Raw genomic sequence first — 23,673 nt, 5'->3', positions numbered from 1 at the left:
GAGACTAAGTCTTGCCATCCTTGCTTCTGAGGAGCATTCTGGCTGTACTTCTTCCAACATTGATTTGTTCATTCTTAAATAACGTTTAAGAAGAAATATTTCTATCAAGCTGTGCAGGGCCTCTGAAACACTTCAGTTTGTAACTGAGTGAGGTAGAAGATGATTCAGGTAGCCTCAGCAAGAGAGGAAAATTGCACTGGAAATGAGAATAAATGAGTTACAAGTAAAACTAACTTTGAAGGAAGACTCTTTGGAATTTGGTGAAATGAATTTAGGGGCCCAGGGAGATGGAACAGTCAAAGATGACTTTGATACTTGGTGAAATATATCATTCCCTATATATCTCAGTGACTATCCATCACCCATATGCCAAATTCCAAACTCTTTGTTGGGGCTGATGAGTCCCTCTGTGTTCTGACCCATCCTTACTTCTTCTGCCTCATCTAAGGCCAACTTTCTACTTTTGGTGCCAGCTTTTGTCATTTAGGAAAGTATTCAGGTTCCTCTTCTTCTGAGCCTCCACCTGTTCTACTTAAAACATCCCTTTTCTGGGGGAAGAACCCAGAATTAATTTAACACTTGTTGTTTGCCATCAAGTCAACTGTGACTCACATGTGACCCCATGTGTGTCAGAGTAGAACTGTGCTCCATGCGGTGTTCAATGGTTGATTTTTCAAAATAAGATTGCCAGACCTTTCTTCTGAAGTGCTTCTGGGGGAACTAGAACTCCCAATCTTTCAGTTAGCAGCCAAGAGTGTTAACCATTTGCACCACCTAGGGACTCGTGGGCTTATTCACCTAGGACTCTGTAATGCAGATTATTTGCTTTGATCTCAGTCTTCCCCACTGGAATACATGGTCTGTGAAGTATATCCAGTTGTCTGCCAAATGATTGTCAAATAAATGGATGATAAATTCAGTTTTTTACAGGATAAATGAAACAACCCTCATGGGAAAATAGCCAAAAATCATTTGGAAATATACAAGTTAGTGTTGGTAGTTTTGTACCAATTTCAAAGAAAGGTGAGCCAACAGAATGCAGAAATTATTGAACAATATCATTAATACAACACACAAGTAAAATTTTGCCAAAGATAATTCAAAAATGATTGCAGCAGTACATCGATAGGAAACTGCCAAAAATTCAAGCTGGATTCAGAAAAGGACATGGAACAAGGGATATCATTGCTGATATCACATAGATCGTGGCTGAAAGCAGAGAATACCAGAAAGATGTTTACCTGTGTTTTACTGACTACACAAAAGCATTCTACTGTGTGGATCGTAACAAATTATAGATAAAATTGTGAAGAATAGGAATTTCAGAACATTTAATTGTGCTCATGAGGAACCTGTACAAAGACCAAGAGATAGACCGAACAGAACAAGGGATTACTGTGTGGTTTAAAATCAGGAAAGGTGTGTGTCAAGATTGTACCCTTTCACCATACTTATTCAGTCTATCTGCTGAGCAAATAATCTGAGAAACTGAACTATGTGAACAACATGGCGTCAGGATGGAGGAAGACTCATTAACAACCTGGGATATGTAGATGACACAACTTTGCTTGCTGGAAGCAAAGAAGACTTGAAGAATTTACTGATGAAAATCAAAGACTACAGCCTTCAGTATGGGTTACACCTCAACATGGCAAAAACAAAATTTGTCACAACTGGACCAATAAGCAACATCATGATAAACAGTGTTCAAAGATTTAATTTTACTTGGTATGGAGCCCTGGTGGTACAGTGGTTAAGAGCTATGACTGGTAACCAAAAGTTCAGCAGGTTGAATCCACCAGCTGCTCCTTGGAAACCCAATGGGGCAGTTCTGCTCTGTCCTATAGGGTCGCTATGAGTCAGAATCAACTCAACGGCAACATTTTTTTGTTTGTTTGTTTTGTTTTGTTTTGGATCCATAATCAACACCCATAGAAGCAGCAGTCAAGAAATCAAATTCTGCTGCAAAAGACCTCTTTAAAGTGTTAAACAAAGATGTCACTTTGAGAACTAAGGTGCACCTGACCCAAGCCATGGTATTTTCAATCACCTCATATGCATGGGAAAGCTGGACGATGAATAAGAAAGACTGAAGAAGAATCGACACCTTTGAATTATGGTGTTGATGAAGAATATTGAATATACCATAGACTACTAGAAGAATGAACAAATCTGTCTTGGAAGAAGTACAGCCAGAATGCTCCTTAGAAGGGAGGATGGTGAGATTTCATCTCACATTACTTTGGACATGTTATCAGGAGGGACCAGTTCTGGAGAAGGATGTCATGCTTGGTAAAATAGAGGCTCAACAAAAGAGAGGAAGACCCTCAGTGAGATGGATTGACACAGTGGCTGCAAAAATGGGCCCAAACATAGCAATGATTGTGAGGATGGTGCAGGACTGGGCAGTGTTTCGTTCTTTTGTACATAGAGTCGCTGTGAGTTGGAACCAACTCGATGGCACCTAACAAGCACAACAGTGTTTGTAAGCAAGATCAAGATAAGACATATACATATATAATATTCACTGTATTTTCAGTTTCTTTATTGAATATCTTTCTTTTGTCAGACACTGTCATAGGTGCTGAGAATTTAGAGTTCTTGAGTTTGAGGATCTCACAGAGTAGCAGGGAAATAGAGACACAGAAACAAATGATTTCAATTTAATAACAAAAATGGCACAATGTAAGTGTTATGGAGTGTGAATCAATTTCATATGCTGGTGGCAGAGAAGGCTTCCCAAACTGATGACATTTGAACGAAGACCGAGGTAAGAGCAGGAGCTCACAGACAGATGATCAGAGAACAGCCATTTGAAAACCCAGGGCTTAGAATGAAGTAGAGTAGGTTGGTGTCAGGGAAATGTTGGGAAACGGAGTTAGAAAAAGAGGCTAGTCAGATGGGGAATGGTCTTTCGTGCCCAGCTAATGAGTTTGGATTTTTTCTTAAATCAGTGAGAATCACTGAATAATTTTAAGGATAGGTGTGATATGATGACAATTTCAGAAAAATAATCCAGTTGCCTTTATGGAGGATGGAACAGAGAGGTGCTGATGACATCTGAGAGACCAGGAAAGCTAATGGGCTTATTCACATAAGGAGACTGAACTGTGATCATGGAAGTAGGGATAAAGTGTAGGAAATGAATTTAGGAGATATTTAAGAGGTTGAATTTATAGGAGAATTGTATTCAATAATATCATTTATCCTGTCCTCATAATTCTTTGTAAAGTATATTAGAATCGATAAGATTTCTGAAAACAGTGGCACTCCAAAGACAGTATAAATAGAAATGATTTTCATTATAAGTGCTTTTTGTATTAATATTCTATATTCCTAGACCAAAGTCCCTAAAAGTTAAAACATGCCACTTTAAAATGATATTTTTTCTTTTTAGAATATATTTAATGGAGAGTTTTAAATTCTGTTTTGTAGATTTGAATTCAGATGTTGCAATAAAAGGAATCATTAGTTTCTACTGAGAATATTAAGAGAATCAAAAGGATATTTAACATATTTTGTATCAAAAAGTCTTAATGACTGACATGTCTTATGGAATGAAAGATTAGGATAGATCTGGAATAAGAGTAAATAAAACTCAAAAATTTCTTAGATAATCAATCAGCTCTATTGGCATATTCTGTTCACGCACAAGGCTAAACAGGAGAAGAAAGTGATTAAATCTACAAGCACAGAATTCATTAGTTGTCTTTAATTAGCGATTTATTTTTTCCACATGAGTAACTTTGTTGGCAGTGTATTACTTTTTGTAACTGTGGTGTAACAATTAGCTAATCAGGTCTTTTAAGAATAAATTGAGATAAGGAGATAACAGATGTGGTTACAGTTAGAAATTAAGATAACAGGTGATTTACTATAGTAGCATAAATAACTTGATCAGGAGGAAATAAACTGAGAGAACATTTTAGTTACTACATGGTTGCATTTTATTGCCAGTGTCCTTGTGTGTGTGTGTGTGTGTACATGTCAATGTGCTCTTTTTTCGCATTTACTTTCAGCTATGACAGTGATAGCTGGTGCCCGCCTTTACCAGTACAAACATACTTGCACCAGGGTATGGAAGATGAATTAGAAGAAGATGATGATCGGGTCCCAACACCTCCTGTCCGAGGCGTGGCTTCTTCTCCTGCTATCTCCTTTGGACAGCAGTCCACTGCAACTCTTACTCCATCCCCACGAGAAGAGATGCAACCCATGATGCAGGCTCATCTGGATGAGTTGACAAGGGCCTATCAGTTTGACATAGCAAAGCAAACATGGTAACTAATCCGCATTAGGCCAGGGGTCACATGCCTTCAACATATACGTAAAGGAACCATTCTCTCAATATTAAATTTTTAAGAGATTCTCATAGAACTATACAAGTAGGGTTAGAAATAGTTTTGTACAACTCTTCTATCATTTAAATAAGAAAATTGACTGCAAAATGTTAAATAATTTGACCAAAGTCATCTAGCTAGTTAGACAGTTAACCTCGAGAAGAATATACATCTTCTGAATTTCAGTTAAAATGCTTTGGGCTACACCAGAATCTTTTCAGATTTACAGTTTAGCTTCAATTAGCTTTTTCTTGAACTCACTTCCAAGTCCATAACAAGAGACTTCTTTCAGATTCTTCAAAGGGCCTGTAATTAATTCTGTATGCAGTTGTGAATATGTAAATTTAAGCTTTCTCAAGTCACATATGGTCAGTGTCAGTTATGAAAGGCCCTTCTTTGGGTTGAATTAAATGAGACGGACAAAACAACACTAGTAACAGTAAGTGCGTAAAAACTAGAATACATTACAAAGTTACTTTTTTTCTAATAAATCCATAAAATTTCCTAAGCTATTAATGGCAATTTCCTTAGGCATCCGGTGAAAATATGACAAATACAAGGGGGCCAATTTTGCAATTTTGTACAGCTTTTTTCTTCTGTCTTTTCTCAAATAGTAACATATAAGTCTGACCCTTGAAAATGAAATCTCAATGACATGCCTCTAATTGTCTTCTGTAATTTAGATCCCGTGCTTGAAGTTAAAGTTTTGCAAAATTGTTATTTGTGTCTTTTTTGGTAGTTTCAGCAGAAAATGAGATAATTCTTATTCCCAGTGTAAATAAACTTATTAAAAAACAAGCTAAATAGACATGCAAAGAGATACAAAAAACAGAAATATTATTTAAAGCTCTTAATTTTATTACAAACATAGGTGCTTTTGTTAGAACCAGAAGTTCCAGAGCATTTTCCCAAACAGTCATAACATATATTCTCACAAAGGTCAAAGACAGTCTCCCGTTAGAACGTGTAACCTTGTATCGGTCTGCTTTATAAAACAGCACTATTTAAGTTGAGGCTGGATGCTTCAAGTATCATGCGATTTCTTTCAAGTGAGCTAATGGAGCCATGCAGCAAAGTGGTTTAAAGCATGGACTCTAGTTCAGATGTTCTCAAGTTTGGCTGCATTGTGGAATCAGCTGGTAACCTTAGAACACAACGATGCCTAATCCCCAACCCCAGAGATTCTGATGTCTTGGTGCAGGGTTTGACTGAGTTGCAGCCAAGGTTGAGAGTACTGCTTTGGAGCTGAACTTGGCTTTACCACTTACTAGCTCTGTGACCTTAGGCAACTTGCTTATTATTTCTGTGCTTCAGTTTCCCTATTTGTAAAATGATGGTGACAATAACAATTACCTCATATATGAGGTTAGAGGGCAGTCTCCAAGACCATAGTTACTTCTGACACAAATTGTAAATTCAGGAGTCCTCATGACAACCCTCAAGTTCAATAATTCTACTAGAGACTCACAGAACTCACTGGAAACTGTTATATTCACGGTTATGGTTTATTACAATGAAAGTACATAGATTAAAATCAGCCAAGGGAAGAGATGTATGGGGCAGATTCCAGGAAAGTTCCAAATGTGAAACTTCAAATTGTCCTCTCCCAGTAGTGTCAAAAGACAGGGTTACTTTCCTGGAAGCCATATGTGACAGTACACACAGAGTTTTGCCAACCAGGGAAGATCACCTAAGCACTGGTATCTAGAGCTTTACTGGGGCTCTGTCATATAGATCTGGACAGTTATCCACATGGCTTACTTTAGTCTCCAGCCTTCTAGAGGTTTAGCTGATACCAAGTAACTCAAAGTCCCTACTGTAAATCACATTGTTACACTTTTTGTAGTGGCCCCAGGCCCCTAGATAAATAGAACATGTAGTACATTAACTCTTTAATGACAGTGACAAAAGACAATAAACTGCATTAGTTTAGCACTTTATGGTTTAGAAGAAATGGTAAGTTGTCTCCAAACCAATGCTATGGATTGAATTGTGCCCCCCAATACATGTGTTGAAATTCTAACCCCTCTACCTGTGGATGTAATCCCATTTAGAATAGGGTTTTCTTTGTTATATTAATGAGGCCATTATCAGTGTACGGTATGTTTTAAACCTAATCACTTTTGAGATATAAGAAGAGCGAATTAAACACAGAGACAAGAAAGCATATCCATCATAAAGGATCTAACATGTTCATATTCTAAACACAGAAAATGCTGAGATGAAGTCCTTTCTGCCTTTGAGGAGTTTAAGACTTCAGTGAATGAGACAGACACACAAATAAGTAGTTAGAACACAAAATAGTCATGTCTGCCCTAAACTGAATTGAAGTGCAGACAGCCAATGAACATGAGTCATGGGGATCATGCAAGAAAAAAGCCAAGTAAGGCAGATAATGTGCTTACTGTTGAGCAAGGGCTATTAGGAGCTTTGATCTTTACTGCAAGGTCCTCATGTGATGTTTTTTCTTTCTAAAGTCCAGCAGGTCCCAGGGGTTACAGGGTGAGCAAACCTCAACACTAAACTGGGAACAAAATCATTATGTTCTTTTTGCAGGAGAAAAGTCAGCTTTAAATAGTTGTTTGGGACAAATATTCCTATTCCCTTTTTGATGATTTATTTATACAAAAATATGGGTCAGCATTTTTTTCTCCACTTATCACCCTATGGGAGTCCCTGGGTGGTCCAAGTGGTTAATGTGCTCTGCTGCTAACTGAAAGGTTGGAGGTTCGAGTCCACCCAGAGATGCCTTGGAGGAAAGACTTGGTGATCTACTTCAAAAAAACCAACCATTGAAAACCCTACGGAGCACAGTTCTACTCTGACACACATGGGGTCACCATGAGTTGGAATTGACTCACAGTAACTGGTTATCACCCACATAAAACCCAATAGAAGAATTTAAGACTGTATATTGATTTTTTTTTTTCCTTTGGTGAGGCATGTGTATATAGCCCACTGTTTCTGCTGAAGTGTATGAAAGCACTTTAAGCTACAAAATTAAGTAATAGAAAGGAAGAAGACCAAATTAGCTAGTTACCATGACTCTGAAATTAAAATGCTGTTTAATTCTAATTAAAATTGCATCGGATGTTAACAAATTACTTTTTTTTTATTCCATATGAATTCTAGGCATATTCAAAGCAATAATCAACCTCCGCAGCCCCCCGTTCCACCATTAGGTTATGTGTCCGGAGCCTTGCTTTCCGATTTGGAAACAGATGTTCCAGGTGATGATGCTGATGATGAGGAAGAAGCTTTAGAAATCCACAGGCCCCTGAGAGCACTAGAGCAGACACCGGGATCCAGTATGGACAATCTAGACAGCTCTGTGACAGGTAATGGAACTGATTTAATACGAATAACTGACTGATTTGTGACATTCAAACGCATCACAAATCAAATACTTTCTTATGTACGATTTATTCCACTCCATCTATTTCTGTAACACTTTAAATATGTTAATATTAAACACAAAATTCAAAAAGGATTTGGAAATACTTTTGCTTTGCTGCAAAAATGATAAGAAAATTCATGAATTTTAAAAAGCTTTGAAGACATGAAAGAAAACTCAATTATATCCAGGGCTTTCATGAAAAGTTCACTCTACTAGGGAACCAAGTCTATTACATAAAAAACCTTGACATTCAGAAATGATATGTTTTGTATATCAGAAGCAACATACAAAGTGAATACAATCTTAAAACACTTCTTGATATCTCATTCTGTAAAATCTTTCACTGATGAAAATAAGCAAAAGTCTTCAGAATAAGCCTCTCAGAGAAGCACAAGCTATTATTTTGGAGTGGAGAAAATGTATAGTGAGATAAACCATGCATTTATGCATTTCATATTGCTGAATCCAATAATTGCTCCTCTGCCAAGAAATATAGTTATTTTTACTGTTTACTCCTTTGGCTTCCTCTTGCCTTCTTGACCAAATGAAAGGCTGCTATCAGTGCTGTTCTATGGTAATCCCAAGACTGATTCACCACTTATTTCCAAGGATTTAAATTTGTCAAATTTTGTTGGAAAAAAAAATCCAACCCAAAATGACTGCACAATGAATATGAAGAAAAGTAAAATTTCAGTCTTTCTCTCCTATTAGCCATCATTCTTAACACAAAATGTCTCTTATATGACTATTAAGACATAACTACTACAAACTTGGTGGGCAGTAGTAGAATTTTCACCTCCCATGCAGGAAGCCCAGGTTCCTTACCCGGTCAGTGCAGCTTAAGCACAACCACCACTAATCTGTCAGTGGAGGCTTGTGTGTTGCTGTGATGCTGAACAGGTTTCAGTGGAGCTTCCAGACCAAGACAGACTAGGAAGAAGGGCTTGGTAATCTGCTTCTGAATATCAGCCAGTTAAGACCCTATGTACCACAATGGCTTGACACCGTTGTGCATGGGTTTGCCATGATTCAGGGGCCAATTCCATAGCAGCTAACCACAGCCACAAACTTAAATCTAGTCTTTGCGTTTCGTTTGGGTTCTTCTCAGAAACCCACGCATGTCTGCATTTACGTGGATGACATCCTTCATCCTAGGAGGCTTGTTACTGCAGTCCTGCTTAGTTTATTTGTGCTCCAAGAGCTTCACCAATTTCACAGATTTTGTACTATGTGCTAGAGTTCCACAAACGCTGATGGAAACTGGTTTATGTCAATGAAGAAGCATGAGTACCTGTAATTTTTTTCTACATCCCTTCCTGAATTACACAGTGTGTGATGTATGAGTCCACTTTTCAGTGTTTCTTCTTACCCAGGGGCTCGTGTGCTTGCCGGGATAATTAAGATTTAAGAACTGCGGGTATACGGGTGTGATTTGAAATCCAGATCCAACTGAAGGTGGCAGAGCAAAAGTTTAAATGTTTGAATGCAGAGAGCTGACTTATTAGTGCACTATTATGTGAAGCTCCTTTGCCTGAATTTCTGCCATAATCTCCTTCAGGGTAAAATTCTGCATATTTTTGCATATCTCACTAATGATACTGAACCCTTTTCCATTAGAAATGCAATAAAGAATTGCAATAATAAGGCGACAACAGTCAGCTATAGTCTATGTAGTTCTTTCAGTAAATACTATAATGTCAAAGATGATTAATATATCAATAAATTAAGAAAATGGCGTTTTGCATATTTACAAGCTCACCTGTTAGTAACATGTTAGACTTTCTAATGTGACAAAGGTTAAAAACAATCTGCATCTCTCTTGTAACTACAATAATGTTCATTCCAAATGAAGCTTTTATCGCTAAGAAAACAAAGTGTTTTCCTACTTGAATTCACTGCTTAATTACCTGCCATACATAAAAACGTCAGGGTGTTTAGGTATGTATCAAACAGTCCTGCCCAATCACTTGGCTAGAAAGACCACACAAAAGTGATCCACTGCGCAGTAGAATGTGTGTCAGACTCTCTAAGTAGGCTGTGTGAGAGTATGTTGTGTGTGTGTGTAAATGTAGGTAGATAGGATATGTGAGTGTATGTAGAATGCATGTGCGCATGTGTAAGGGGAGATAGTTCTTAGGTGGACGTATACATAGACTGAATGTAATAGAAAGCAACATGCTAATGAATAAAGTTCTAAAGTGCTTATATTTTCTTTAGAAGCTTAAGACTTAGTTTAATTGTGCTAAATGAGATGGGCAATAAAGCAGGTACCATTTTTATTCGTTTTTTATTTTTTAGGAGAGTAAGCGCCCACACAAAGCATTCGGATCTTACCATAAATTACTTTGAGTTCCTAATCTGTTTATGGTTTGAGTAAATACTCATTACTTTCACCTGAAATTCTCAGATAGCCATTTTCATTTTCATAAAATGAATGACCATTTCTATTAAATAGAATTAACAGTTATGTTCCATCCCCAGAAACTCTAAAGCCAATCAGAATGATAGTCCAATGATAACACCAGAATGGGCTAATAAGCCTGTATACACAATTACGTAGGATTTTTTTTCTTCTATTTGAACTCCAGCAGCTGCCACATTGGGGAATATCATCAGTTAACAAGGTATAGAATCCATCTTTGTGGGGGGAAAAAAAGCACAGTAACTCCAATTATTTGTATAACAGCTAAGCAGTTTGTGAGAGACTTCTGAAATTTTTAATGTAGTTCATGAATGAAAAGGGCCAACAAAAGAGAAAAATATCAGTAGCCCCAGAGCCCATGTGACAATTATTTATTCCCACCTGTACCAGTGGCCATCTATTTGATTTCTACACATGGCAACGCCGTGTGTGTCAGAGTAGAACTGTGCTTTATAGGGTTTTCAGTGGCTGATTTTTTGCAAGTAGATTGCCATGTCCTTTTTTCGAGGCACTTCTGGGTGGACTCAAACCTCCAGTCTTTCAGTTAGCAGTGAAGCACATGAGCTGTTTGAACCACGTAGAGACTGTATTTCTTCCCAAAAAGGCCACTTATTTGATGCCGGTTACTTCCAATCACTTGACTATGAATTTAGATTCGATAATAATAGTAGTAACAACTAGCGTTTATCTAACACTTTGCAAATACAAGGCCTTCTTGTAAGCAGTGGCTTGTTTTTCTTATGGCCAAGTGAGCTAAGAATGGTTTTTACATTTTTAAAAGGGTTTTAAAAAGACAAGAAACAAACTAGCAAAAACAAAGAAGGATATATGACAGAACGCAGAGCCTAAACCATTTAGCATCTGGCACTTTACCAAAAAAAAAAAAAAGTTTTTCCACCCCTGTTCTAAAGTCCTAACATATATTTAACTCCTTTAATCCTCACAGTCCTAGAATTAGTCTCATTTTATAAAGACATTGAATCACAAAGGGGGTTCATGCCTTTTTCAAGGTCGTCTACCTGATGCATATATTGTGTGTGTATGAATAAGTATTTATTTGTACAAATACAGCATATAAAGTTTATCTCTGGAAGTGTTAGTCCTTATCCTATCGCTGAAAATCAAAATACTAAGTTTTAAAAGTAACTTTTCTTATGTGTTTATCTCATATTTAAGTTCTATGTTCAGTTATCGAGACCCATTCTAATAAAATTCAACTATTTCAGTACTTCTTCTAAGGTCTCATTTGTATAATTTTTATTTTAAACTCATAATTTATACATATTTGGTTGCAATAAAGTACAAAAATGTTCTGATTATAGCACACCACACTCTGTTTTTTGGCTAGAAAGTGAAAATAAAGGACTTTTTCAATCTTCTGGAATGGACTTGTAATATTTCTTCCTAAGTACCAAACCTACCGTGTTTGAGGAGCAAGGGAGAGTGCCTTCAATACCTCTTTCTCTAGCTTCCATGATGGGAGTCAGGAGTAAGTGTTTCCTGAATTTAATGACACTATCGTAGGGAAAAAGCAACAGCAGGCAATGATACAGAGGACAGGAGGAAAATGCCCTGAGCCTGTAGTCAAGATTCTGACTGCCTCACTGATCACAAAAAGTAAAGCTGAGAATAAGTGCTGTGGAGTGAAACAAATAGAAGTTTCCTTGGCTGCTGTACCCTACGTAAATACCATGGCTGAAAGGAAATTGTGGCTCTGTATTTTATGTCTTTGGAGGTTTTTACTGGAACTCCTACCCCAGATCAGTACGAAAACAATAAAACTTGGCAGTCCCATCATCTGACTGGACCATACAGCCACTAAAAAAGTATGACCTGAATTCTTGTTTCTACTGCAGAAACTTAAGGAAAATATTACGTGTTAAGGAAAATTTCAGAGATAATGCTAAAAGTAGTTAAGTCGATTTCTTGCACCACCTTAACAGCGTGGATGTATTTAAAAACAAATGAAACATATACTTCAAAATTTAAATGATGAAAGGGAAATCTTATATGTGCAATTTTTGTCTGAGAAAAATAAGTTAACAGGTAGCATTTGTCCCAAGGAAGATTTGTTTTTAATTGCTTATTTTGCTTTGCATATATAACACATACTCCTTTGCATCTGAGGAGCATAGGTGGAATTGTTGCTTTTTAATAAGGACTTCTATAGATTAGACAGGAAACCCTGGTGGCATAGTAGTTAAGAGCTAGGCTGCCAACCAAAAGGTCGACAGTTCAAACTCACCAGGCACACCTTGGAAACCCTATCGGACAGTTCTACTCTGTCCTATAGGGTTAGATACGGCTTCCACATCTAGGCAGTGATCAATATTTGGATTGATTTGTCCAAAGACACTTAGAGCTGAAGATTTTACTTAACAAATAGTTAGACAGATTGCACTTAATAAGAAGAGTTCCTGGATTAAATATTGGCTGGAAATATGGGGGATATGTAGCTAGTTTTTGTATCTCATAAAAATGGTAATGCAACAATTAGCGGGGTCATCTTATAAAGCACAGACTTTAAGCTTAATGGATCTAGGGATAAGCATTAATCAGCAAGGAAGGATTTAGCATAAAACGACATGTAAATGAATTGATGACTGATCATAAATTAATTTTAGTGCTGAAGATGTAATAGAGACACAGCAAGATGCCACTTTATCATGGTATTTTACTGCTCAGTAACATTCGAGCAACAGTTTAATGTCCTATGTGCATTTCTTCTTTAGCAGCCTGAATAAAATTGAGATGTTTTTGGCATTTCAGCGAATTTAAACCTGAGAAATTTGGAAAGGTTGAAAATGCAAATACAAGTAAATCTGGTTATGTGACATAAATTCATTTTTCATTAAATGTTTAAATATGTTTTGATTATGTCAGGGCTATAAAATGTCAAATTGGTATGGATTGCTTGTAATTTGCAAAGAATCTCTAGCTGAGCTGTTTTTACCTGGTGTTCATTTCAATTTTCATGTTTATATTTACATTGCTGAAAGAAACCCAATTATCACCAAAGATGCTTAATTTTAATATAAGGAATCAATATCTTTCTTCCAATTTTTGTCTTTAGATCATTCTTTTTTTTCAACTTTCATTGTGCTTTAGGTGAAAGTTTACAACTTAAGTTAATTTCTCATTCAAAAATTTATACACATAGTGTTTTTTGACATCGGTTGCAATAACCACAATGTGACAGCATACTCTCCCTTTCCACCCTGGGTTCCCTGTATCCATTCGTCCTGTTCCTGTCCTTTTCTGCCTTCTCATCTTGCTTTTGGACAGGAGTTGCCCATTTGATCGTCTGTATTTGATCGAACTAAGAAGCACATTCCTCATGTGTGTTATTTTTTGTTTTATAGGCCTGTCTAATCTTTGTCTGAAAAGTGGGCTTCAGGAATGGTTTCAGTTCTTGGTTAGCAAAGTGTCCAGAGGCCATAGTCTCGGGGATTCCTCCAGTCTCTGTCAGACCAGTAAGCCTGGTCTTTTTTCATGATCATTCTTGATGCTTAAATCTAAAGGGAGAAGAATGGTAGCCACAGAGTTGAAATCAGTAATAGTTAAATAAATATGAAGACTTTAGCAGCATGGAGGAAATATAAAGTGTAATATATGTTCTATACTTTTTATACATGGAGCGTTGCCAAATATCATTAAAAATATGCCCATTATATATGATACACAAATAGAGAGAAGGGGGTATCAAAGATAAAGATAGACAGAAAGACAAGGAGAGAAAATTTATTTTCTTCTGTTTATATCCCATCTTGAAAGCCAACAGAATGACGCTAACATGAAGTTTTTCTCTCTGATCTTTGGTGCTTAGACTTCCAGTTGTCCACCGTGCCCAACCTCAGTGGTACACATCTCTTCAACTCTGAAGTCATCTATCTAATCTCTTTGCTCACACAGAGAATAAAAGAGAAAGAGTAGCTGGTGATCTTTCTGTATTGACCAATACCCTCTTGAAGCTCTGTCTTCCATGCCACTGTGTCTTCACAGAGACAGGAAAAAATTGTCAGGGAAAAGTTGATAGATTAATGGGATTTCTGGGACCTGGCAAGGAGCATTAAAAGTTGGGAAAAAGAGTAAAGTGCAAAGGCAGAAAAGTGGATGATTTGTTTAAAACCAGTTGCCATGGAGTTAACTCTGACTCAGGGTGACTCCAAGTGAGTCAGAGTAAAATATTGTCCTCCACAGAGTTTTCAGTGGCTGATCGTTCAGAAGTAGATCACCAGACCCTTCTTCCGAGGCGCCTCTGGGTAGACGCAAACCTCCAAACTTCCCGTTAGCAGTCGAGCACGTTCACTGTTTGCACAACCCAGGAACTCCTACAGGATCTGTTGAAGAGATTGCAAATATTTGTATGAAAATCCTCTTATGAACGACTTGAAGATGAATAGGGGTGTTTTTGGAAACTAATTCCCTGAGAGGAAACCTCACAGGATGACATTTCTTTAGTGACACTGCTGTGGTGCAGCATTTTGTCCAAAGCTTTGCAGGTTCAGAGTCTGAATTTGTCAGCTTACTAGGTGCACAGGCTGAAATCACACAGCTATCAGGCTTAGACAGAGAAAACCAGACCCAAATATTTCTCAGCCAACTGTAGTGGAGAAGGGAGAATTTAAAAAAAAAAAAAAATTGTCTAAGTGAGTTAAGATGTGTAAGCAAAAATGGAGAAGTAAAATAAATAATGTCACTATTTTTTAATAAATCTTCGAAATGTAACTTTATTATATTAATTTGTATAAAATATTGACAAATATCAGTATTAAGTTATACCAAACCATAACCAAGATACATATAAATTAATTTTTTACTTTCTCATTTTGGATGATTACATCACTGCTTTCCCCATTGTCCAAATAATCAGCAAGAGTTAGCTAATGTAATATTCTGTATTTAAAATTTTTGTCTATGAGTTCCCATGAAGATATTCTTTCTGTAACTAAAAATTCGGTGATTGCTAGGAAATTGCATGTCAAATAGAATCTCACATAGAGTTTACAGTGAATATTGAAAATTTTGAAGGCATGTAATTCAATAAATGAATTATGAATTTCTACTGTATAATATCACTAAAGGTGATAAAGAGGATGGTATTTGACGTAGACTTTAAAGTTTACAATGGTCAATAGAGTTGTAGCAATTCAGAGGTGTGTCCAAGGAGCGGGAAATTATATTGTGCAGGTCAGGTTATGGGACTGCTTGGGGCTATAAGAGGGTTGGGGCTGGAAAGGTAGGTCAGGGCTGGATATTGAAGGATTTCAAAAGCCTAGTTCTCAGTTTGGACGTGACATTGGAGAACTAGGTAAGGTGAGGAACAAAATTACAACAGAGGGACAAAATTATATGATAGATGTTTCAGAAAGATAATTTAGATGGCAGTAAGGAAGATAGGAGTGACTAGAAGGAAATCAGTGAGGAGGAGCTTGGGAATAGAATTGGAGATGAAGAATAAGGGTTTGAGATAGCTGATGAGGATTTATTTGCAGATGTTTAGCAGACATTTGGAAATATAGAAGATAGCCCATGGGAGGGATTGGGACTGAGCTTTCAAATATTTCAAAACTGTTCTCAGTTCTAGGATTTCGTATTCTTTTGTGACCACTGACTGCATCACTTTGATTTTTTTCTTATCTACTGTAGCATTATATTGCAAAGCCTATTGCGTCATTTCTCCTTTCATTTTGGGCTGTTGGTCCGTGACTTGTGATTATTAACTCAGAAATAGTTCTCTCAGAGGAGGCTCAGATGCTGGTGTTATCTTGACTTCCTCGCAGTGGTCTGTGTCAAGGGAATTTGTTTGGAAAGTAAAAAGTATATCTCTGTGCTTTTGGCAAATAGACTCAAAACTCTTATCTTTCTCTGCTACACTTAACACCCTTTTAACTTCTTAGATCCTTCTAACCCCTTCGGTTTCTGTTTTCTCTGTCTTGAAGGTGCATGAACCCGTGTTATTGTATCCTGGCACCTCGGCTAAAATTGCAAATACTGTATCACTGCAACACTCCTAACTGTACTATTGTCTCTTAAATGTTGGAGAAAAAGAGAAATAATCTATAACACTAGAATTTAAGCTCTTTCGTGTGAATATTTGTTTGATTTATTTAGAAATCCTAAATTATCCTTTTTAGAAATACTTTTTTGCTCCTCTTTAAAAAAAATAGTGACAACAATATTTGGTAGTTTATTGTGTCATGAGTTAATGATTTATAAAATTAAGTAAATATTGCAATATTAATTGTATTAATAGGTTAAATTCCTACTGTGCTTTTAGCTAAGAAAAATATATAATTGTAAATGACTTGTCATAAATTTAAGAGTAAAAGTTATTTCTCAGTATCTTGACATTTTACAGCTCTTTACACGTAAAGCTTCCATTCTTTTCTTTGATTGTCCCGTTGAATGTTGCCGAAAAGATCCATATTAATACTGGTGATGTTCTTTCATAATACCTAATAAAAAGTAGTATTAAAGAGAAAGCTGGCGTTCTTAAAATAATGAAAAGCAAAGACAGCGTATTGGGCTTTGAAATTAACAGAACTTTTGAAAGATACATGTTTTTCTTTTGTTCTGTGATTTGTTTTGGTATTGTTTCTAAATTGTTCTTTGTTTATGAATTTTCTTTGTTATTTCATGAGTAATTTTTATTTTTAAAATCTCGAAATAGTTCTAGCCCTTGTACAATATCATGTGGGTTGTCATTGGTTGGAATGTGCATTCATTTCAAAACATATTCACACTGTTTCTTTAACTGAGTTCTTGATAAATTTACTTTAAATACACCATAGTTTGTTTCAAGAAAAGAGTTTTTCTCGGTAGTTGTAGGAACTTGAAGTGTACACAGCAGTTCTTTTTCTGGAAAATTATAATTTTTAAAATGTAAAAATTGAACCATATGGAACATGTTTTGATAATGTGCTACAACGAGATACAAGTTTTAAATGAGCCTCAGTCTTCTGCACTAAGAACGTTCAAAATATGGATGATGCTTGCGTATGGCTAAGGAAGTGGTGATGAAACCACATTTACCTCAGGGAAGAAGTGAGTAGTTGAGGTAGCTACTTGTTCGTTAGTATAGTGTGTACAAGCAGATAAGATATCCAATATATACAACTCACTAGACAACTACATTTGTTTCTAGGTTCAATGGTAAATGGATGGGGCTCTGCATCTGATGAGGATCGTAACTTTTCTAGTCATAGATCTAGTGTAGGTAGCTCCTCAGATGGCTCCATCTTTGCCAGCGGCAGTTTTGCACAAGCACTGGTGGCAGCAGCAGATAAAGCTGGTTTTAGGCTGGATGGAACCAGCCTTTCAAGAACAGGTTGGTAGATTCCAAGTCAACACTTTTTGCATGAGTCACTCTTGTCCTTTGGACACTGAGCTGTTTTTCTCCTGTTCTTTCTCCTCCGTGAGTCTGACTGCAGGGCTTTCTTTAACATGCATGAACACAAGTTGGATGCTCAGTTACCAGAACTCTCTTCTGGTGCTAGTTCTGCAAAGCCAAGAATAGGCTCTTCTTACCACCTTTCATCCCTTTCTCTTCATGGCTGCTGATTAATTGGAATATGCTTCCTTTTTATATTACAGCAAAGCAGCAATTAAGTTTGCCATTAAATTTTCAATAACGCACACTTTGCAAAACCCTCACACAATCAATAATTACCCAGTGATTAAAATTATTCCGCTTTATATCTCCATTATTTTCCTTTGCCCCATCTCTTTCTGCAAATGTACTTTCTGGGAAGGCTTTCTCAGCATGGGGTGAATGGGTCTAAGGCTGTCAGTCTAACAGATCAAATAGCTGATGGTTTTATTAATTGTTTGACTGTTAAGATTTTAATCCAATAATTTATTATTTGTTTGGAAGGATGCTAATTAAAAAATACACCTACTGCATTTGCAAGTTGAACAAAATGATGACTACGTGTGTATTGCTCTTTGGAGTAATCTAATTTTGGTTTCTGGGAGTAATAAGTAATAATAAGTAAAAGACCAATTAAGTCATTTTTCATGTGTCTGCTCATTCCATAAGAAAGAAATGAAGGATTCACTCTAATAATAGCTTGGTAATTTGTAATCATTCATTTTATTGAAACAAAATAACTTTAGCACAATGCATGCTTTTATATGAGAATATTTACTTACATGCACATATAAGAGGGTGCTAATATGGGAATTAAACTGAGCTATCTTAAGAAACAAACTAATGAAACATTAAGCCAATTTTTGAAATCTTAATAGCATTCAAATAATAAAGTTCAAAAAAAGAAAAGTAAAAAATAAAGACGAATGATTTTGACCCTTCTCTAAACTCTCAAGTTGTAAAAAAAGTGTCTTGAAAATTTCCTTTGAATTATACCATCAATATTTCTTTTGAGCATGCATTAGGTATCATCAAAGGAAATAAAAAAAGATTTTCCAAGCATTGCAGAGGATTATTTTTCATATGGCATCCAAACTAAAATATGCTGTAATATAATGGTTATTTGAATTTTCTTGCTTTATAAGCCGTAAGTCAGAAACTTTATGTTGCCTGAGTGCTTTTTGTTGCAGAGCTATAAGGAAAGCAGTGAGAAAGTGCAAGGAAACTAATAAATTAGAAGACATAAGTGCATTTCTTGCATGTATGCTATTAGCTAATAATACGCAATAATTTTGTATGAAATGAATACATTCACAAGAGAATAAGTACATGCACATAAACCAGGCCTCTCTTACCATAATATGCACGGTATCAAAATTGTAAGTTGAAATTTATTACCTAACCTTTTCCCAGAATAAATTTCCTAGCATATGCACCCTAAACCAAAAGAAAAGGACATAGCACATTTCATTTTTCAATGCCAGTTTGGAGTCTGCTCAGATACAATAATATTCATCAGAAAACACCTATTGTACTTGGCTATACAGGGTGATTTTTAATCAGCTATCTATCCTATACACTGATGTTACTGTGTTTCTGCTAAAAAAGGTAGAATTCATTGTGTGGTAAGGTCAATTTAATATCTGTATCTGAGCAGACCCTTCATGTAAACTTTCAAATATAGTTACTACAGGGCATTTTTTTCTGTGCTCGGAGATTTAAAGATATTTTAAGATTCCAGGGGTAAAATTTGATTAAACAAATAAGACAGTACACAACTCATCTCAAAAATAGCTTCTTTAATTTTAAGACTTAAAATCTGCATGAATTTGCTTGTGTCTATGAATATATCACTAAGCATATCGAAGTTAAATAATAATATATTTAAAAAATATCAAGTTTTGGTTGGTAGATTTGCTTTTTGTTGATTTGTTTGTTTGGTAGGGGGTGTTGTTTGTTTATTAAAAATGTTTTTGTTGTCGGTTCTGACTCAATTAATGGGGCAGGGTATGATTTTGCTATAAACATGCACCAGTAGTTGATATCCTCAAAGAGTTTATCCAGGCAGGTAGACAAGTCAGTAAGAATAAAAATACAAGAAAGACAGAATCAGTGTTTCATAATAGCATTCTCTATCCCCCCTTCCCTTTTTTGTTGTTGTTGTTGCTTTTTAGGCAAAGCCTTTACCTCCTCTCAAAGACCTCGACCAACCAGCCCGTTTTCTACTGATAGTAACACCAGCGCAGCTCTGAGTCAAAGTCAGAGGCCTCGGCCCACAAAAAAACACAAGGGAGGACGAATGGACCAACAACCAGCATTGCCTCATCGAAGGGAAGGAATGACAGACGGTAAGTTTGTCTCCTTCCTCTTATCTCTCCATTTAAAAGATGTTCTCTGTGCAGTCATTTAGCTTAGATTAGTGCGGCTATGGTAGATTAGGCATCGCATCATTGCAAAACAAGGCAAAAAACCTGGCAATATGGTCTTGCTTAAATAAAACACCCTCTTAATTAGCACTCTGAAACTATTTCTATATTGCCATACCCCAGGAATTCATGCCACATCAGTTTTCAATGTTGAATTTTTTTTGCCATTCTGGCATTTTCCATGAATGCTTTTCGGTGAAGGCTCCACTTTAAGATAAGGAAAGAAAACATAAGCAGCATGTGCATGCAGTTGTCATCTTTTTGGAACATTCATGATGTTAAATTAAGATATCTTAGATAGCATTGCACTTTTGGAAAAGAACTTAAAGTGATTTAGTAATTTAGTAATGTTTCAGTTTCATGAATTTCAAAGCTAATAGCATGCTGCAGATCATCCATTTGAGGGGTCAGGAAAGTTTTTCTGTAAAATCCAGCTTTTATTTTTGGCTTTGCAATCCACAGGATCACATTCACAACTACTTCACTCAATCGTTATAGTGTAAGTGCCCTTATAGATAATACATCAACAAGTACATGTGGAGTGACTGATTTCCGTTAACACTTTATTTACAAAACAGATGGCAAGCCGAATTTGGCCCACAGGCCGTAGTTTTCTGGTCCAGTCCAACCCCCTTATTTATTTATAGGATCAATCATTGAATATTTGTTTAAACACCACTAGTTTTAGGGAACACAATATTACCGGAAGACAGTCTTGTTCAATAATGAGTAGTTTGTGAGCCTTACCCAGCAGGATCTGTTTCCCATGTATTCAATTTAATTTTCCCAACTGTTAAAATATGAATAAAAATATGTATGCTGTAATTTTATTCTAAGGAATATATAAGATATTTAAAGTACCTAGTATAATGTCAGGCCCAAAGGTAAATTTATTCCCCCTTCTCAGCATTGTCCCCTACAAGCACACAAATTTTTTTCTGAGATAGTTCTACTAAACATCAACAGGATGAATCTAGACAACCTGCACATTAGATCACCTGGGAAGCTCTTAAAATATACTCTGGAGATTCTGATTTAATTGTTGTGGGGTACCAACCAGTTGCTGGTATTTTTCAAAGCTCCACAGGTAAATCTAATTCAAACTAGTGAAACTATGACCTAGTCCTGAGCACTTATTTCCGTCTGCGACGTATCAATATAGGACAGAATGAGACTTAGTTTGAAAAGAAGAAAGTTGATTCTTTATTGGTTTTATTGGTCTTTATTAGTCTCTGTCTGGCAGCCATCTTGGTGCTGACTTTTGCCATTTTTTCATGCTAAGAAGACTTAAAAAGCCAAACATAGCTAGTTCTTAAAGCTTTTATGTTTACTTATCTTTCCTTATTTGTTTTTATTGGCAATGTTTGGAATATATGGGTAAGGATAGTGATTTTTTGATTCACTATAAATTGATATCCTTGGTGAGCAAAAATGCTCACAACAACATTTCTGCCTGAGATGTTCTGAAGATGGGTTGAGCACTTAAGCAATATGTAGTGTTGATTTTATTCTCTCTAAAGAAAACAATTGCTCACAACAGTGTGCTCACAGTAAATTAAAGCATTAAAAATTTTATGTAATTTCCCTGCCCTGAATGTTTTGGAAAGAGAAAAAAAAAATCCAGTATATGTTTCTCTGTAATTTTTTAGAGATGTTTGAAGACTATATGTGGAATATGTGGAAGATATAAAATACAAATCAACAAAATGGAAAGTTTACTTCTTTCTTCCTAGAATATTTTCCTTGAAAGCTTTTTCAAAAAGTCTGGTTAAAGCAAGCTACCTCTTTTGAAGCATGATCAATATATTACCTATCTTTCTAAAAAAAGAGCCCTTAATTTCAAAATTTGCCAGTATTCCTTAGGGAGTTATGGAATATGTGTTATCAGTAAATGCAGTCTAGAAGTAATGATATTGCAAAAGAAATTTCAGCTCACATGTCTACCCAAGTATTTGATCCAAAGACATTTTAATTATATGATACAAGGACATTTATTTTGCATGACGCTCTATAGATTATCATTAAGGATATTGTTATTTTACAGCAAATGTATATGCCATAGCCTGTATATGGTAGGAATGAGGGAATAATTTCACAACATTTGTACATGTGTATTTTTCCTTTTGGGAAGATTGCTCTTCAATAGCACTTAGTGTATAGACATTTTACACTATAACTTTGGCATTATAGATTCTGCAATAGTATTTTATGAGCATATGAGGGTCATTATCACCAGCTGCTATACTAAAAAACCTCTAACTCTCAGTGGCTTAGCACAGTAAAGGTCAGGTGACTCTCCTCTAAGCAGTAACAGAAGGGTATAGGCATCTTAATATTGGGACACTGTCATTTTGAAGATGAGACCATTATCATTTCTGAGTGAGGGGAAAAGAGAACATAAGTGATCAGTTGGAGCTTTTATTACCAGGCCTGCAAAAGGTACACAACACTCTGCTCATATTTTATTGACAAGAACTCAGTCACATGGCATCAAAGAAACTTCTATAGTGGAAAAGTAATCTTCCTTTGTTTCCAATGAGAGGAAATGGGATTGGTGGGAATTGCCAATCTCTGCTCAAAGACTATTAAAAAAAAAAAAAAAAAACCTATGTAAAGTCTCTCCTAAACAGGCACTGCTCAATCCAAATCTTCTACTCTATTTACATCTTAAACCAAAGAGTAATCTTTGGATCCAGTAGACTGACCAACGCTGAACAAGGAAGGCAGAGGGAGTAGGTTTCTTCCCATTAACATTTCTACCTTAAGTCATCTCTTTCCAGCCTGCCTGCTCTACTTCCTAATACTCTATTCAGAAAAGTTTCTGTTTCCCAGCTCTACCACATACTAGCTTTTGACCTTTAAGCAAATTTATTTATTCATTCACCTATTTATTCAAGTATTTATTGAACACCTACCATATGATAAGCAATGGGAAACAAACAAACAAAATTCCCTGCCCTTTTGGAGTTTACATTTTAGTGTGTGAAAATAAATACCAACCAAAATATGTAAGTGAAAATATAAAATATACAAGATAATAAGTGCCTTGCCCATAAAAAACTTATAGCGAAGAAAGTTGTGCAGTATGGGGTAGAGGAAGTGTTTCCTTTTTAAGTAGAATGCTCAGGGAAGGCCTCACTGAGAAGGTGGCATTTGGGAAAAGACAGGAAGAAAATAACCCTTTCGTTCCTAAATTTTTATTTTCTAAAAAAAATGTCTGATGCTATGCATTTTCAGTAATTATGGAAAGCTAATTCAAAGACCAATTCAGAATTTTTTATATGAGTTATGGATTTTGAAATATATAATCTGGTAATACAAGCCACCAGTAAAGTGAGTGGCACCGTGGCGCCACCAGTCTGGGGTATGACAATATACCAGTAAGAACTAAATAGTTTATTGCGAGTGCTTTTCCATTATGTTACATGAGGGCTCCCTAACTATCACATAAACCAAAACCAAACCTGTGGTGGTTGAGTCGATTTCTGACTCATAGCGACCCTGTAGGACAGAGTAGAACTGCTTATAGGGTTTCCAGGGAGCACGTGGTAGATTCAAACTGCCGACCTTTTGGTTAGCAGCCACAGCTCTTAACCACTATGCCACCAGGGCTTCCAGCTAGCCATACTCACACTTGCAAGCCTTATCTCACAGAAATAAGGGAAAAAAGGCAAAAGTTTACCAAACTAACACATCCGGGAGGCATCGCCTAATAG

General features: G+C 36.2%; 1 protein-coding gene across 1 annotated transcript in view; it reads left to right on the top strand.

The window, feature by feature from the left end:
- ROBO2 (roundabout guidance receptor 2) overlaps positions 1 to 23,673 on the top strand; it is a 591,630-nt gene that overhangs the window by 561,710 nt on the left and 6,247 nt on the right. Inside the window, exons 22-25 of the mRNA XM_023726649.1 lie at positions 4,020 to 4,280; positions 7,473 to 7,678; positions 17,307 to 17,489; positions 19,706 to 19,879. Coding sequence (XP_023582417.1) covers positions 4,020 to 4,280; positions 7,473 to 7,678; positions 17,307 to 17,489; positions 19,706 to 19,879 — 824 coding nt within the window. The remainder of the gene's footprint in view (positions 1 to 4,019; positions 4,281 to 7,472; positions 7,679 to 17,306; positions 17,490 to 19,705; positions 19,880 to 23,673) is intronic.

The sequence above is a fragment of the Trichechus manatus genome, unplaced genomic scaffold (genome assembly GCF_000243295.1).
Source record: "Trichechus manatus latirostris isolate Lorelei unplaced genomic scaffold, TriManLat1.0 scaffold00012, whole genome shotgun sequence".
In the NCBI taxonomy this organism is placed as follows: domain Eukaryota; kingdom Metazoa; phylum Chordata; class Mammalia; order Sirenia; family Trichechidae; genus Trichechus; species Trichechus manatus.
The sequence above is the reverse complement of the archived record's forward strand: the minus strand, read 5'-3'. Positions and strand labels throughout refer to the sequence as shown.